Raw genomic sequence first — 16,272 nt, forward strand, 5'->3', positions numbered from 1 at the left:
CCAGACACCCAACACACACACCCAACACATGCCTAACACCTCCCCCACACCCAACAAACACACCCAACACCACCCCCAAACACCAAACACTGCCCCCACACACAGACACATCCAGCGAGATCAGACACATACAGCAAGATCAGACACATCCAGTGAGACATTTTAACATTTTGTGTACACAAATGAAATGTATATATTTTTATTAATAAATTTAAATTACTAAATATAGCAATTTCTGCTATAGAAATTCTGCTATTATTGCCAATATAATTCTGGGTGTTGAACTTACTCTGTTTTTACAGTTACCCAGCAAATGTAACACATACACATGCAATATACACAACCTTAGTCATAGACAGTTTTACACAACCTTACAGCCATAGACAGTCATACACAACATTACAGTCATAGACATTGCAGTGTTACACATTATAGTCATACACATTACGATCATAGGCAGTAGGGGTGGGAATCGTTTACTATCTCACGATTCAATTCTGATTTTGGGGGCCAAAATTCAATTCAAAAATCGATTTTCGATTCAAAACAATTTTCGATTCAAAAAACGATTTGATTTATAAAAATGTCTGCTTCAGTCTATAAAATCTGCATGATTTACTACAGTCTGCTTTGCAACGACAAATACAGAAAATTAAGTGTCTTTCACATTTAATTAACAAAAATTAAGTGCTTTGGTAAAATAAAATGGTTTTTGTTGTTACCAAAATTCTTGAGCTTCATTTTGCGAGCTGTCAAGGCTAGCTCGGATGCAGTTCCCCCAGCCGTCGCTAGGGGCACCAGAGTCAGTCCCAGACTGAACCGTACGTTCTCAGCCAGTCTCTGCTTTCTCTGTGATTGCTTACTAAGCCTTGCGAAAATTTTCGCGGCCGTCGGGTTCCTAGTGTTAATGGTGTCTCGCCACCTCTCTCTGTTATGCTTTCTCTTTACTTATTCGAGTATCTCATGCGTCGCTTCCTGACCCATCTCAAGTTTTCCCAATCCTGTATGTCTTCCTATCCGTTTTGCCTTTATTTTTGGGAAGGGTTTTATTTTGCTGCAGCGTTTTTTGCCAGTTACTTCTGCTGGTGTCCTTGGTTTCGTTTTCGCGTTGCATTTATCCGCGCTGTTTTTTAGTTACTGTTGTTGTTTTGTTTCTTCCTCCCGTCTCACTACGGTTGAGTGTTATTTTTCACGCGTTGTATTTTCCGCATTGGTTTTTTGTTTCTATTTACTCCGTGCCAATCTACTGAAACAGCTAACCTACTGAAACAGCTAACCCACTGAAACAGCTAACCCACTGAAACAGCTAACCTACTGAAACAACCAACCTACTGAAACAGCCAACCTACTGTAACAGCCAACCTACTGAAACAGCCAACCTACTGAAACAGCCAACCCACTGAAACAGCCAACCCACTGAAACAGCCAACCCACTGAAACAGCCAACCCACTGAAACAGCCAACCCACTGAAACAGCCAACCTACTGAAACAGCCAACCTACTGAAACAGCCAACCTACTGAAACAGCTAACCTACTGAAACAGCTAACCTACTGAAACAGCTAACCTACTAGCCAATTGACTGACAGCACAAGCTGAGTAGCACATGTAGAGCCTTCATGTCAAGTCTAGCATCAGCCATTAACATTAGCGCAAATGTAGGTGTGGATGTAGGTGTGGGTGTGGTCTGTGTGGGTGTGGCTGTATGTCTGTGTGGGTGTAGGTCATGGGTTAAAGCAAGAAATTTTCATTTGACTGAAAATTTTTCCTGGCAAAAGACAATGCTAGCAATTACTGAAAATTTGGTGTAGTTGGGACACGACCTCTTTTGCCTAATTCTACACAATAAACACATTTATAAAGTATATTTATCTAAACAGCCTGTGTAAGGAGAGAAGAGAGAATCTATGAAGCGACAAAATGCAACACCTGAGCAATAAATGTACATAAATCTGGGGGTCCTCTTCAGAAAACTATTTAAAGATCAAGTCAAATTTAGTGAATCCTGGTGAGTTTTAAAAGGTATGAAGCTCTCTTGTTTTTATCAAATTCACTATTCACAAAAACATAAGCCGTAAGATTACCTGCTTTAAGTAGGTATGTTACAAAAAAATTACACTGGATAGAGCTTTTAAATACAAACAGAACAAAACCATCCATGTTAAGCCTGGTTTAAGCCATTATATTTGACGCGGCGCATGCGGGGGGCGCGGGCGGCGCGTGCGCCGAAAATGACGTAATCGCGGTGGCTCCACCCGTGCGCGAGAGCCTCGCGTGCTGGTGATTCGCAAGGTCGTGCACCTCTCGAATTTTGTAACTTCGCACGCGCCGCGCCTCAGCACAATGAACAAAGTCATGTTTGCAGGGTTCATACACCTTAATAAGGTGGAATTAAAGCACTTGCACGTCACTTTCAAGGTCCATTTCAACACGTTTTCAATGTTACATTTAATTAAGTTAAATATTTATACATATACTCGAAATGATTCGAAATAATTCGCTTTTTATCACATTTTTTAATGGTTGTTTATTTTCAAAACACCCAATCTTAATGTCTTCACGTTCTCTCATGTTTCCTGGAATTACAAGAGGCTCGTATTTGTTAACGTAATGCAAGAAAACTGTTCAGTCAGACAGATATTTGTTGTGAAACGAAGTAGTTACAATTTCAACATTTTAAAGTACTTTAGCCTAAATTCCAGCACTTTTCAAACCTGGAACACATAGCAACATTAAAATTCTCCTGTTTTTGAGCGGTGTTTCTTTATACTACCACATATCGTTTCGGACAAGACTGCTCCGCCGTTCGCGCAAGTTTGCACGAGGTGTACAGAGTCGCGCGCTACGGTCACGCAGGAGGGAGGTCACTTTTCTACATAATGTCCGTAAATCTGAAGGCGGAATGACCCGCAAGTCAATCAAATGACACCGCCGTCATCCATCCAGCGCTGATGAGCGCCAGTGAGAATCATATTTCGGCCACAAAAGATAGCACGCACGCGCGTGTGGTTTATTATGATTTGACGGATTTTTTCCCCAAAAAAATCAAATGACGGAAATCCGTCGTAGTGACGGAGAACTTTAACCCATGGTGTAGGTGTGGCTGTCTGTGTGGGTGTGGTCTGTGTGAGTGTAGGAGTTGGTGTGGTCTGTGTGGGTGTAGGTGTGGCTGTCTGTGTGGGTGTGGTCTGTGTGGGTGTAGGAGTTGGTATGGTCTGTGTGGGTGTAGGAGTTGGTGTGGTCTGTGTGGGTGTAGGTGTGGCTGTGGTCTGTGTGGGTGTAGGTGTGGCTGTCTGTGTGGGTGTGGTCTGTGTGGGTGTAGGTGTGGCTGTCTGTGTGGGTGTGGCTGTATGTCTGTGGATGTAGGTGTGGGTGTGGTCTGTGTGGGTGTAGGTGTGAGTGTGGTCTGTGTGGGTGTAGGTCTGGTCAGTGTAGGTGTAGGGTGTCTACTCAGTTACACAATTTTTAGATTATTTTTATTACACCTCTTACACACACACAAACATGCATGTGCACACACAAACACATGTACTCACACATACCTGTACACAACTACTCACACACAGTGCCAACGTTTGTTTTAACAGCCCTAAGGTTTCCTGTCCCCCACTGATGACCTCAGCAGCCAGACAGAATCTTGGCTGCAGTCATTCCTGAGCAGAATGCTGAACTCACAGGCAGCATACCTCTCTGCTGCCATCCTGTGGCAGGATCACCTCACTACAGGCCTTACTGTCACGGGCATGTTTGCACACACGTCGCCTTCCTGAAGAATCATTAGGCAGGGTGATGTACTGGATCTGATCTGGAGTCAGTTGTCTGTGTCCCCTGTGATGCTGAGATCAGGATTTAAAGAGGTGTGAGCTGCTCCTGTGTGCTCCTACACACACACACACACATATACACACACTCACACACACTCTTACACTCACACACACACACACACACACACACCCACACACACACTCTCACACACACACACTCACACACACACACACACATATACACACACTCACACACACACACACTCTCACACTCACACACACACACACACACACACCCACACACACACTCTCACACACACTCACACACTCACACACACACACACACACACACACACACACACACTGCTGTTGTACTGATGGTGTTGTAAAGGTGCTCAGTGCTTTACATGTCTGTTATGTGCTTTACAATGTCTACATGTATGTATGTGAATGGTCACATACCATAGACTGGTGTGTATACTGGGAGCAGACAGACTGGTGTTTATACTGGGAGGAGAGACTGGTGTTTGTACTGGGAGGAGAGACTGGTGTTTACACTGGGAGGAGAGACTGGTGTTTATACTGGGAGGAGAGACTGGTGTTTATACTGAGAGGAGAAACTGGTGTTTGTACTGGGAGGAGAGACTGGTGTTTGTACTGGGAGGAGAAACTGGTGTTTGTACTGGGAGGAGAGACTGGTGTTTATACTGGGAGGAGAGACTGGTGTGTATACTGGGAGGAGAGACTGGTGTGTATACTTGGAGGAGAGACTGGTGTTTATACTGGGAGGAGAGACTGGTGTGTATACTGGGAGGAGAGACTGGTGTGTATACTGGGAGGAGAGACTGGTGTGTATACTGGGAGGAGAGACTGGTGTTTATACTGGGAGGAGAGACTGGTGTGTATACTGGGAGGAGAGACTGGTGTGTATACTGGGAGGAGAGACTGGTGTTTGTACTGGGAGGAGAGACTGGTGTGTATACTGGGAGGAGAGACTGGTGTTTATACTGGGAGGAGAGACTGGTGTGTATACTAGGAGGAGAGACTGGTGTGTATACTGGGAGGAGAGACTGGTGTGTATACTGGGAGGAGAGACTGGTGTTGTGCGTTGTCAGGCGGGGGGGCGGTAGTAAGAAGTAGGGCAGTGCGTCTCGTGTCGACCTTGTTGTCTCCAGAACAGCAGCAGGTAAGAAATAAACGAGAATTATTGAAGACGTGGCGAGCTAGGAGAGACATACAGAGAAAGACAATGAATGATAATGAATGTAATGTATTATATGGCATAACCCCAGACCTACATTACAACTGCGTGACATAAAAGCGTATCATTCGAGTGGAATGTGTGGCGTCCGTCTAGGGTCCTGAGAAAGCATTCGGTTTAAAAGAATTATGGTTTTAAATAATTAGGTTTAAAATAATTAGGTTTTTTAATAATTAGGTTTAAAAGAATTGGGTTTAAATATACATCCCTCAGTTATACGCGCACACTAATTGTTAGTGATCCCTCCAAACCTTTGTACATGGGTTACAATCTCTTCCCTCTTTATTCCTACTCTTTCTTTAACACTCGTTCTTTAACACTCTCTTTTACACCCTCTCATTTGGGTGTTTAGCGTTATAGTTTAAGCCGTTGTTGTTAATGTCCTCCAGTTTGAGTTAATGTCGGTCATGTATGTACCCGCTTCATCGCCCTTAAATGTTTTGCGCGGTTACTCTAGTTCTTACGGTAAAAGCATTTAACGTCCTGTAGGTACGATTCCGAAATTATAATTTTCATGACAGAGAGACAGAGATTAAAGGTTTAGTACAGTTAATATAGTTTTTGGTATGTCAACTAATGTTTCCGTAAACATCAGACGCAAACTTTGACACAATATCACGCGCTTTAAGTGTCATAGTGAGCGAGCGACCTCGGGCAAACAATCTGGGGCTCGCGGCTCGCGGCTGAAAGGGCAGTCGACGCCCGTCGGGTCCTCCCCGATCCGGGGCGAGCGAACCTCCGCCATCGTGGCCCACTAGGGTGCGGGAACGCTCGCTTCACCGAGCTGTCCGAATGGGCGTAGCGCGCGGATGCCTCCGCCAAAGCGCCACTGTAAGTGCTGTTCGCCGGTTGTGTGCCAATGCAAACTCGAGTGTAGCAACCGGACGCTCACCCTCACAATCGGCTGTAAGGTAAGATTAAAGGTACAGATTAAACGAGGTACGGATTAAATACCATACCATAATTCTGGCACGTGCGTTTGTGAGTGTATGGGGAAGAGCGGATGGATACAATAGAAAGGTTGAATTAAAACAACCACATGGTATGGTAAAAAAAAGTGTGTGAGTGTGTGTGTGAGTGTGTGTGTGAGAGTGTGTGTGTGTGTGTGTGTGTGTGGGTGTGTATTAGGGTGTGTGCATTATTGCATTTTGCAAGGTTTTGAGATATTACACAACAAGTGGAGGTTGTTGTGAATACAGTGAAGCAGGAAGATGTGTGTGTCCATAGAGACAGATGTGTGTGTCCACACTGACAGATGTGTGTGTCCATAGAGACAGATGTGTGTGTCCACACTGACAGATGTGTGTGTCCATAGAGACAGATGTGTTTGTCCACACTGACAGATTTGTGTCTCCACAGGGACAGATTTATGTTTCTGCCCTGTTGAAGCTGTTACACTGATCATACATCCTGATGGCTGTGATACCAAATACCTACACCAACCCTAACCCTCCATCAACACCATACCTACACCAACCCTAACCCTCCATCAACATCATACCTACACCAACCCTAACCCTCCGTCAACATCATACCTACACCAACCCTAACCCTCCGTCAACACCATACCTACACCAACCCTAACCCTCCATCAACACCATACCTACACCAACCCTAACCCTCCGTCAACATACCTACACCAACCCTAACCCTCCGTCAACATACCTACACCAACCCTAATCCTCCGTCAACATACCTACACCAACCCTAACCCTCCGTCAACATATCTTACACCAACCCTAACCCTCCATCAACACCATACCTACACCAACCCTAACCCTCCGTCAACATACCTACACCAACCCTAACCCTCCGTCAACATACCTACACCAACCCTAACCCTCCGTCAACACCATACCTACACCAACCCTAACCCTCCATCAACATACCTACACCAACCCTAACCCTCCGTCAACATACCTACACCAACCCTAACCCTCCATCAACACCATACCTACACCAACCCTAACCCTCCATCAACACCATACCTACACCAACCCTAACCCTCCGTCAACACCATACCTACACCAACCCTAACCCTCCGTCAACATACCTACACCAACCCTAACCCTCCATCAACACCATACCTACACCAACCCTAATCCTCCATCAACACCATACCTACACCAACCCTAACCCTCCGTCAACATATCTACACCAACCCTAACCCTCCGTCAACATACCTACACCAACCCTAACCCTCCGTCAACACCATACCTACACCAACTTTAACCCTCTGTCAACACCAACACTAGCACATTCCAGCAATATGAATCTCTAAAGATTCAGTTGAGCCATTCGTAGTCCAATCTAGCACTGCAGTTCACAGAGTCCCTGCGGGTGTCCCAGCTGACGTGCACCTGGCAGACCGTCCCCAGTAGGTGGACAAATGCCTGAGGAGACATGGAAGCAGGACAGGACTCCCCCCAGGGCAGGACTCCCCCCAGGACAGGACTCCCCCCAGGGCAGGACTCCCCCCTAACTTGCAGGACACTCAAGTCACTCATTCCCCTGCACTCAAGACATCACTAAAGCAGCTCCATCATTACTGTCTGTGCTGTCGCTGTCCGAGGTGCTGAAGCGCTAATGCTTGCTGCCAAAACGGTCATTCTCGCGGCCAGACTCAGTTTGAGTTTGAGCATGTTTTGGTCAGTCACTTTCATGTGAGTGCTTTGCAGGCCAATACACCTGTAAGGTCAATATTAGGTAAAATCCTCATACAGTAGAGAGGGGTCATGGTCTCAACCAGTAGAGAAAGTTTTTGTTTTTAGCTTTTAACTGTTTTAACTGTTATTTTACTCTCTGTTTTATCTCTGATTTAACTTTCACTTTCACCACAGTTTACACAGGTCACCTTTAGTTAACACACACACACACACACACACTATGATGCTCCCATTCCCCTTTCCTTTGGTTCGATATTGAAGAGATTATTTTGAGACCTGCAATGTGTGTGTGTGTGTGTGTGTGTGTGTGTGTGTGTGTGTGTGTGTATGTTGTTATGTCCATGTGTATTTGGTGGGGGTTGTTTTCGTTCTGCATGTGTGTTCAGTGTCTCTTCTAGACAGAGTTGCGCTGCCCGGACGAGGGGGTGGTTTGCGGACTGCGACCTGTGTCGCGGAATGCGGAAGTGATCGGAATGCGGACGCCGGTGGAATGCGGAAGAACACTCCCATAAATACGGATCATTCGTTTGCGTCAGCGCGGCATGCTGGTTCTAATGCTTGGGACTAGTTTGCCGTCTGTGTTCTCGATATATGACTGTGCTGATTTTCCTATATGGTAGTTTAGTTCGGTGGACTCTATTTCTGAGCAGAGATTGTCTCGGCTGTTCGTTGTTTATTAATGTGTTGTATATGTTATGGTTTTGTATGGTGCGTGTCCTGGTCACCCCTGGGTAGGGTTGGTGGCTGTTTGATTTAACATTTTGGGTAGTGGTTGTTCTTTTGTTTTGGGTTTTCAGCCTTAGCCAACCTGAAGACAGTGGGGTTTCTCTTTTATGTATATTTATATGTATATGTCCGTCTATCACCTGTATATATATATATATATATCACCACCTGTAACCTACATAAACTCATTTCACTATGCGCTATTGGTCGTACGTGATCTGTCACTAGAGAAGGTTCACCATTATTTCACAGTGTTATGGGCCCAACCTAGACTGGGTCGTAACATATTGGGGGCTCGTCCCTTCTTTTCGTTCTTCTCCCTTTCTTTTTTTTTGTTGTGTTGGTTTGTCGGGCGCGTTTTTTTTTTGTGTTGGGGGGGTGTGGAGGATGGCTTCTTTTAGTATAGTGGAGTTTTCCATGTCACCTTCCCTGGAGGCATTCGACAGGTGTCGTAAGAATGACCTGCGGGCTATCGCAGATTTCTTTGAGCTCGCGATACCATGGCCTGCCTCCAAGGCGGAGGTGAAGGCAGCGCTTTTTGAGGCGTTGGTAGCCCAGGGCATTTTGCCCGAAAGAGATGAGGTCCCTGGTGGGGCACCTCAGTCTCCAGTCACGTCGGAGCCCGGTGGTGAGTCCGAGCCTCGATCAGAACCACAGTTACAGATACGACTACGGGAGTTGGAGCTGGAAATTAAACGGCAGGAGTACCACACGCAGCTGCTGAATCTACGGACTATGCAGGTAGAAGCAGACAAGGAAATCGCTTTAAAAAGGCTGGACTTGGAAAACGGGAAGCCTATTCCGCGTCCCAGAAAGGTCAGTTCTCCTCGAGAGCCTACGGGTTTTTCTGTTAGTGAGCTGCTTGCTGCTCCGTTGTCTCCACGCCCTCAAGACGCTGATGGTCGTAGGACGGACTTCGATGTCAGTAGACAAATCGGGTTAGTACCCGTATTCAGGGAACATGAGGTAGACTCATATTTCCCCGTATTCGAACGGATAGCCACTACCCTGAACTGGCCGAAAGGATTGTGGTCTCTCTTACTTCAGTGCAAATTGTGTGGCAAAGCGCAGGAGGTGTGTTCGTCATTGTCCTTAGCCGATAGTATGGACTATGAAATAGTAAAGGCTTCGGTATTGAGGGCCTATGAATTAGTCCCCGAAGCGTATAGACAAAACTTTAGACAGTTGGAAAAACTCGCCCGCCAAACATTCGTGGAGTTCGCCCGTGAAAAGGCTATGTTATTTGACAAATGGTGTGCAGCCAGTAACTGTCACACTTTCGAGGAGCTGAAAGAGCTTGTGTTGTTGGAGGAGTTCAAAAACCGCTCTCCTCCGCAGTTGGTGGTCCATTTAAATGAACAGAGGGTGTCTACTTTGTCACAAGCAGCTGTATTGGCAGATGAGTTCGTGCTAACTCACAAAACAGTTTTTACGCCTCCGTTTCCACCTAAGCCTCGTTTGCCCCGTAAGTCGCAGTCCGACACTGTCCCGAAGACGGATCGGAGCTCTGATCAACGAGACTGTTTTTATTGTCATGAACGAGGGCACTTGATTGCTACCTGCCCTGTTCTCATGCGCAAAAACGCCAAAAAAATTGGTGCAGTGGGTTCGCTGGACCAACCACCGTCGGGTGCTGGGCAGGGGTTTAAGCCTTTCATGTTTTCTGGTTTTGTTACCGATACATCGGGGATCTCGGAGAAACGCTCCATTCGTATTTTAAGAGACACGGGAGCTGCACAGACGCTGATGTTAGATTCGATTTTACCTTTGTCGGAGGACAGTTATTGTGGGTGTGATGTGTTAATTCAGGGAATCGAGATGGGTGTTATTCGAGTGCCTTTGCATAAAGTATGTTTAGAAATGACGGATTTCAAGGGGGAGGTGAAAGTCGCGGTGCGCCCTACGTTGCCCATCAGTGGCATCGATCTCATTTTGGGAAACGATGTCGCCGGTGGCCGGCTATTTACCCTTCCTGAAGTGGTATCCGAACCTCAAAGCACTGATTTGCATCCGCTGTTCCCTGCATGTGTGTTAACCCGTGCTCAGAGTAAGAAATACACTGATGTGATAGACCTGTCCGACACTTTCATGGCTGTTGCGAAGCCTGCTGCAAGAGGGGAAAAAGTCGAAGAGCGCAGTCCTGAGAAGGACGGGGCCACTGCCCTCCACCTCTCTATGTCGGAGAAGACGTTCAGCAGGTCCCAATTAGCTGCTGCCCAAAGGGCGGATGTGTCCTTAGAGCCGTATCGCACAGTCGCGACTGATTCTAATGCTGAGCGGTATTTTTTTATGGATGGTTTATTAATGAGGAAATGGTCTCCTCCAAACGCAGTAGATGACCGACATGAAGTTCATCAAGTGGTGGTCCCTGTAGACCTTAGACCGCAGGTTTTAGCCTTAGCCCATGACCACCCATGTGCAGGCCATTTCGGGGTGCGAAAAACCCTGCTGCACTTATTGAAATATTTTTATTGGCCTACCGTAAAGTCTGACGTTGCTGAATATTGCTGTACCTGTCATACATGTCAGCTGGTGGGAAAACCTAACCAGAAGATACCGCCTGCCCCCCTGCGTCCTATCGCTGTCACCGGCAACCCCTTTGACCATATTATTATTGACTGTGTAGGTCCTTTGCCAAAGACTCGAACTGGCTACAGTTACCTACTAACGTTGATGTGCGCTGCAACGAGATTTCCCGAGGCGATACCCTTAAGGAGCTTACATACGCGATCGGTGGTTAAAGCTTTGGTGAAGTTCTGCACCACCTTTGGTTTACCAAAAGTCATACAATCCGATCAAGGCTCAAATTTTACTTCCCGGTTATTCGCCCAGGTGATGCGCGAATTGAAAATAAAACACCAGATGTCGAGCGCATATCACCCTGAATCACAGGGAGCTCTCGAGCGTTTTCATCAGACGTTTAAAACCATGCTTCGGTCTTACTGCCTAGAGACTGAAAAAGATTGGGATGAGGGGATCCCCCTCTTGTTGTTTGCAATTAGAGAGGCTGTACAGGAATCCACTGGATTTACTCCCTCTGAATTGGTTTTTGGGCATGTGGTACGTGGGCCATTAAAAGCCCTATACGAGCAGTGGTTGGCTCCGACATTGCCTGTTGAAAGCAAGCCTGTGGGTGTTTACGTGCGCGCCCTAAGAGAGAAAATGCAGTTGGCTCACTCGATGGCTAAGAAAGCGCTAGTATCATCACAGTCCATTATGAAGACGAGATATGATAAAAAAGCCGTGTTGCGATCCTTCGAAGTAGGTGATCAAGTTCTGGCCCTGTTACCAATAGTGGGGTCCCCTTTGAAGGCTAACTTTTCTGGTCCCTATAATGTGAAAGAAAAGGTTGACGACACCACCTACGTCATTACCACCCCAGACCGAAAACGAAAAACCAGAGTCTGTCACATTAACTTGTTGAAGTTCTACAAAGCCAGAACCCCTGTTTCAGTAACGCCCACCTGCAACGCGACCCCTGTTTCGATCACTTCTCCTCCCACGCTCGCTGATTACTCACCTGAAATGGACAATATCAAGTTAGGCATATACAGTCTTCCCTGTGCCCGTCTCCCGAATTCGGAGGCTTTAGCCTTACTGGATGCCAAATTAGTTGATGTTCCCCATTTTTCCCAGGATATCAAGAAAATGATTAAAGATTATCCTTCCCTATTCACAGACACCCCGGGCCGCACAACAGTGTTGGAACACGACATAGACGTTAGTGGTCATGCTCCAATCAAACAACATCCCTACCGCGTAAATCCTAGGAAAAGGACAGTACTCTCCCAGGAAACGTCCTATTTAGTGGAAAACGGTTTGGCCATACCCAGCCGTAGTCCGTGGTCGTCTCCGTGTTTGTTGGTTCCGAAACCTGACGGAACTCATCGGTTATGTACCGATTTTCGTAAAGTGAACGCAATAACCACACCTGACTCTTTCCCCCTTCCTCGTCTGGAGGACTGTATTGACCGTGTTGGTTCTGCGAAAATCGTAACCAAGTTGGACCTGTTAAAAGGGTATTGGCAGGTACCACTCACAAAGCGCGCTTCGGACATCTCTGCGTTTTCAACCCCTGATGCGTTTTTGCAGTACACGGTTATGCCGTTCGGTCTTCGTAACGCGCCTGCCACATTCCAGCGTTTAATGAACCTCACATTGGGGGACGTCAAAAATTGTGTGGCCTATTTAGATGACATAGTCATTTATACCGAAACATGGGAGCACCATCTGGAGGTTTTAGATACTGTTTTCAGACGTCTACATGAAGCCTCCTTGGTTTTGAACTTGGAGAAGTGCGAGTTCGGTAGAGCGGTTGTGTCGTATTTGGGGAAAATGGTGGGGCAAGGCCATGTGAAACCCCTTGATGCCAAAGTGCAGGCTATTGCTGAATTTCCTGTACCGACCACTCGGCGGGAATTAAGGCGTTTTCTGGGAATGGCGGGTTACTATCGATGTTTTTGTAAAAACTTCGCAGTGGTGGTGGCGCCCCTCACAAACCTCCTCCGCAAAAATGCTCTCTTCTCGTGGTCCCATGAGTGTGATGCCGCTTTTCGGGCTGTGAGGTTGTTATTGAGCAGCTCACCCGTTCTGGCTGCTCCTAAAACCTGTACTCCCTTCAAGTTAGAAGTAGATGCTAGTGACACTGGAGTCGGAGCGGTTCTCCTCCAAGAAGGCGATGATACTGTAGACCACCCTGTATGTTACTTTTCCAAGAAATTCTTGAAGCATCAGCTAGCATACAGCACCATCGAGAAAGAAGCTTTGGCTTTGATGTTAGCATTACAACACTTCGAGGTCTATTTAGGTGACAGCCCTCATCCGATACTCGTGTTTACTGACCACAACCCTCTGGTGTTTGTACAGCGCATGTGCAACCAAAACCAGAGACTCATGCGTTGGTCTCTGATTTTGCAGAGTTTTAATTTATCCATTCAGCACAAAAAAGGAACAGATAATGTGGTTGCGGACGCACTCTCTAGGTGTTGAGCTTCGCCCCAGAGGTGCGTTTTTGTGTGGGGGGGTGTTATGTCCATGTGTATTTGGTGGGGGTTGTTTTCGTTCTGCATGTGTGTTCAGTGTCTCTTCTAGACAGAGTTGCGCTGCCCGGACGAGGGGGTGGTTTGCGGACTGCGACCTGTGTCGCAGAATGCGGAAGTGATCGGAATGCGGACGCCGGTGGAATGCGGAAGAACACTCCCATAAATACGGATCATTCGTTTGCGTCAGCGCGGCATGCTGGTTCTAATGCTTGGGACTAGTTTGCCGTCTGTGTTCTCGATATATGACTGTGCTGATTTTCCTATATGGTAGTTTAGTTCGGTGGACTCTATTTCTGAGCAGAGATTGTCTCGGCTGTTCGTTGTTTATTAATGTGTTGTATATGTTATGGTTTTGTATGGTGCGTGTCCTGGTCACCCCTGGGTAGGGTTGGTGGCTGTTTGATTTAACATTTTGGGTAGTGGTTGTTCTTTTGTTTTGGGTTTTCAGCCTTAGCCAACCTGAAGACAGTGGGGTTTCTCTTTTATGTATATTTATATGTATATGTCCGTCTATCACCTGTATATATATATATATATATCACCACCTGTAACCTACATAAACTCATTTCACTATGCGCTATTGGTCGTACGTGATCTGTCACTAGAGAAGGTTCACCATTATTTCACAGTGTTATGGGCCCAACCTAGACTGGGTCGTAACAATGTATGGGTGTATGAGTGAGTGAGTGCATGTAAGTTTGGTGTCTATTTTTGTTTCAAAAGACATTTTTGATGTTCACTCAATTTAGTGTGCATGTGTGAGAGAGAGATGGTGGGTGTGTGTGTGTGAGAGAGAGAGAGAGAGAGAGAGATGGTGTGTGTGAGAGAGGGAGAGATGTGGTGTGTGTGTGTGTGTGTGTGTGTGTGTGTGTGTGTGAGAGAGAGAGAGAGAGAGAGAGAGAGAGAGAGAGAGAGATGGTGTGTGTGTGAGAGAGAGATAGGGTGTGTGAGTTCACATTCACCAAGCTGATGGAGTGAAGTAAAGGATGTTGTGGTGATAAAGGACGTTGTGGTGATAAAGGACGTTGTGGTGATAAAGGACGCTGAGGTCTTAGGGCGTACTCACACTAGGCTCTGTGATCCGGGCCCGGGCACGGTTGCCTGCCGAAGCACGGTTCGTTTGGCTAGTGCGAGCGCTCCAACCGTGCCCGGGCCCGGATCAGTTAACCGTGCTCGGGCCCGCTTGAAGAGGTGGGCCAGGGCACGATTCATGTGGACTCGGGCACGGTTCGCTTCTAGTGTGAGCGCTATCCGTGCCCGGGCCCGCTTGGTGCCTCGTGTGATTGGTTCATTTCGCTGGAACTCAAACATGACGTCGGTGATGCGATGCTCACGTTAAACAGTCATAGCGGCAAAGCGATTAGCAGACAATCGTTGTGTTAAAATTATCGATAAATCTGTGCTTGCACCGTGTTTCTGCACTCCCAAAACGACTCCAAAAATACAATAAAAAGAGAATCGTGAACTCCATAGTGTTGTGCGAGCGCGCTTTTTTTCCAAATAAAAGCGGCGTTGTGATGACGTAAGCGTGCTCGGGCCGGGTTGCTGAAGCCAGTGTGAGTGCAGGCCAGAGGGGGAGTGGGGAGGGGGGATAACCGGGCCCCAGCACGGAACGAGCAAACCGTGCCTAGTGTGAGTACGCCCTTAGATGTCTCAAATGTCTTACAAAAGATTTATATCCCGCCCCCCTATTTCCTGTAGAAATATCGTTATCAGGATGAAGAAACTCCGCCCCTTGAACACAGCCCTGCCCACCTGACAGCTGGAAAGAGTGGAGAACTTTTACACCTTAGTGACGCAAGCCACACCCCCATGGACAGTCTCCATGGTTACGTGCCCCACCCACATATATCACCTGCAAAGGTATGAACATGATTTCACTATATAAACTCACAGTTATAAACTCAGTGTTAGTGTTTGCATAATCTGTATTTGTTACTCTCCATTGTCCAATTTATGTTTACACGATTATTTATGAAGTACATTTGCCTAAGTTTGTTCCTGTGTTTTTTAAAATGTTATTTACATTTCTGTTGCTATATTGTACTGTGGTTGGTTGAGTTTGGTTTGAATTGGTTCATTTGGTTGACAGTCATTGGGAGTTTGTTGCATGTTGATTAAAAGAGCATGAGGGAGACACACTCTGAGGCTCCGCCTCCACCTTGTGAGGTAGGCTCATTCCGAGGCTCCACCTCCACAGTGTGAGGTAGGCACACTTCGAGGCTCCGCCTCCACAGCATAAAGTAGGTCCACTCTGAGGCTCCGCCTTCACAGCGTAAGGTAGGTCCACTCTGAGGCTCCGCCTCCACAATGTAGGGTAGGTCCACTCTGAGGCTCCGCCTCCACAGTGTGAGGTAGGCCCACTCCGAGGCTCCGCCTCCACAGCGTGAAGTAGGCCCATTCTTGGGGGATGGCTCTGTGCTGCTGTTTTGATGGGATGGCTTGTCTCAGCACTGGTCACAACACATCATCATGTTTAAAACCAGATCCCTGTGGAACTGCCCAGGTGGAGTATAGAGTGGTGGAGGTTCTCTGTGGAACTGCCCAGGTGGAGTATAGAGTGGTGGAGGTTCCCTGTGGAACTGCCCAGGTGGAGTATAGAGTGATGGAGGTTCCCTGTGGAACTGCCCAGGTGGAGTATAGAGTGGTGGAGGTTCTCTGTGGAACTGCCCAGGTGAAGTATAGAGTGGTGGAGGTTCTCTGTGGAACTGCCCAGGTGGAATATAGAGTGGTGGAGGTTCCCTGTGGAACTACCCAGGTGGAGTATAGAGTGATGGAGGTTCCCTGTGGAACTGCCCAGGTGAAGTATAGAGT

At 47.0% G+C, this 16,272-nt stretch overlaps 1 protein-coding gene across 5 annotated transcripts in view; it reads left to right on the forward strand.

Moving 5' to 3' along the window:
• LOC143497337 (disks large homolog 4-like) overlaps nucleotides 1-16,272 on the forward strand; it is an 80,549-nt gene that overhangs the window by 18,578 nt on the left and 45,699 nt on the right. For 3 of the 5 annotated variants that reach the window (XM_076993235.1, XM_076993237.1, XM_076993236.1), the window contains exon 2: nucleotides 15,160-15,321. In XM_076993235.1, coding sequence (XP_076849350.1) covers nucleotides 15,160-15,321 — 162 coding nt within the window. Of the gene's footprint in view, nucleotides 1-5,818; nucleotides 5,936-15,159; nucleotides 15,322-16,272 lie in introns of those variants that run through there. The other 2 variants (XM_076993233.1, XM_076993234.1) reach the window with 1 other exon arrangement.

The sequence above is a fragment of the Brachyhypopomus gauderio genome, unplaced genomic scaffold, assembly GCF_052324685.1.
Source record: "Brachyhypopomus gauderio isolate BG-103 unplaced genomic scaffold, BGAUD_0.2 sc107, whole genome shotgun sequence".
Lineage (NCBI taxonomy): Eukaryota > Metazoa > Chordata > Actinopteri > Gymnotiformes > Hypopomidae > Brachyhypopomus > Brachyhypopomus gauderio.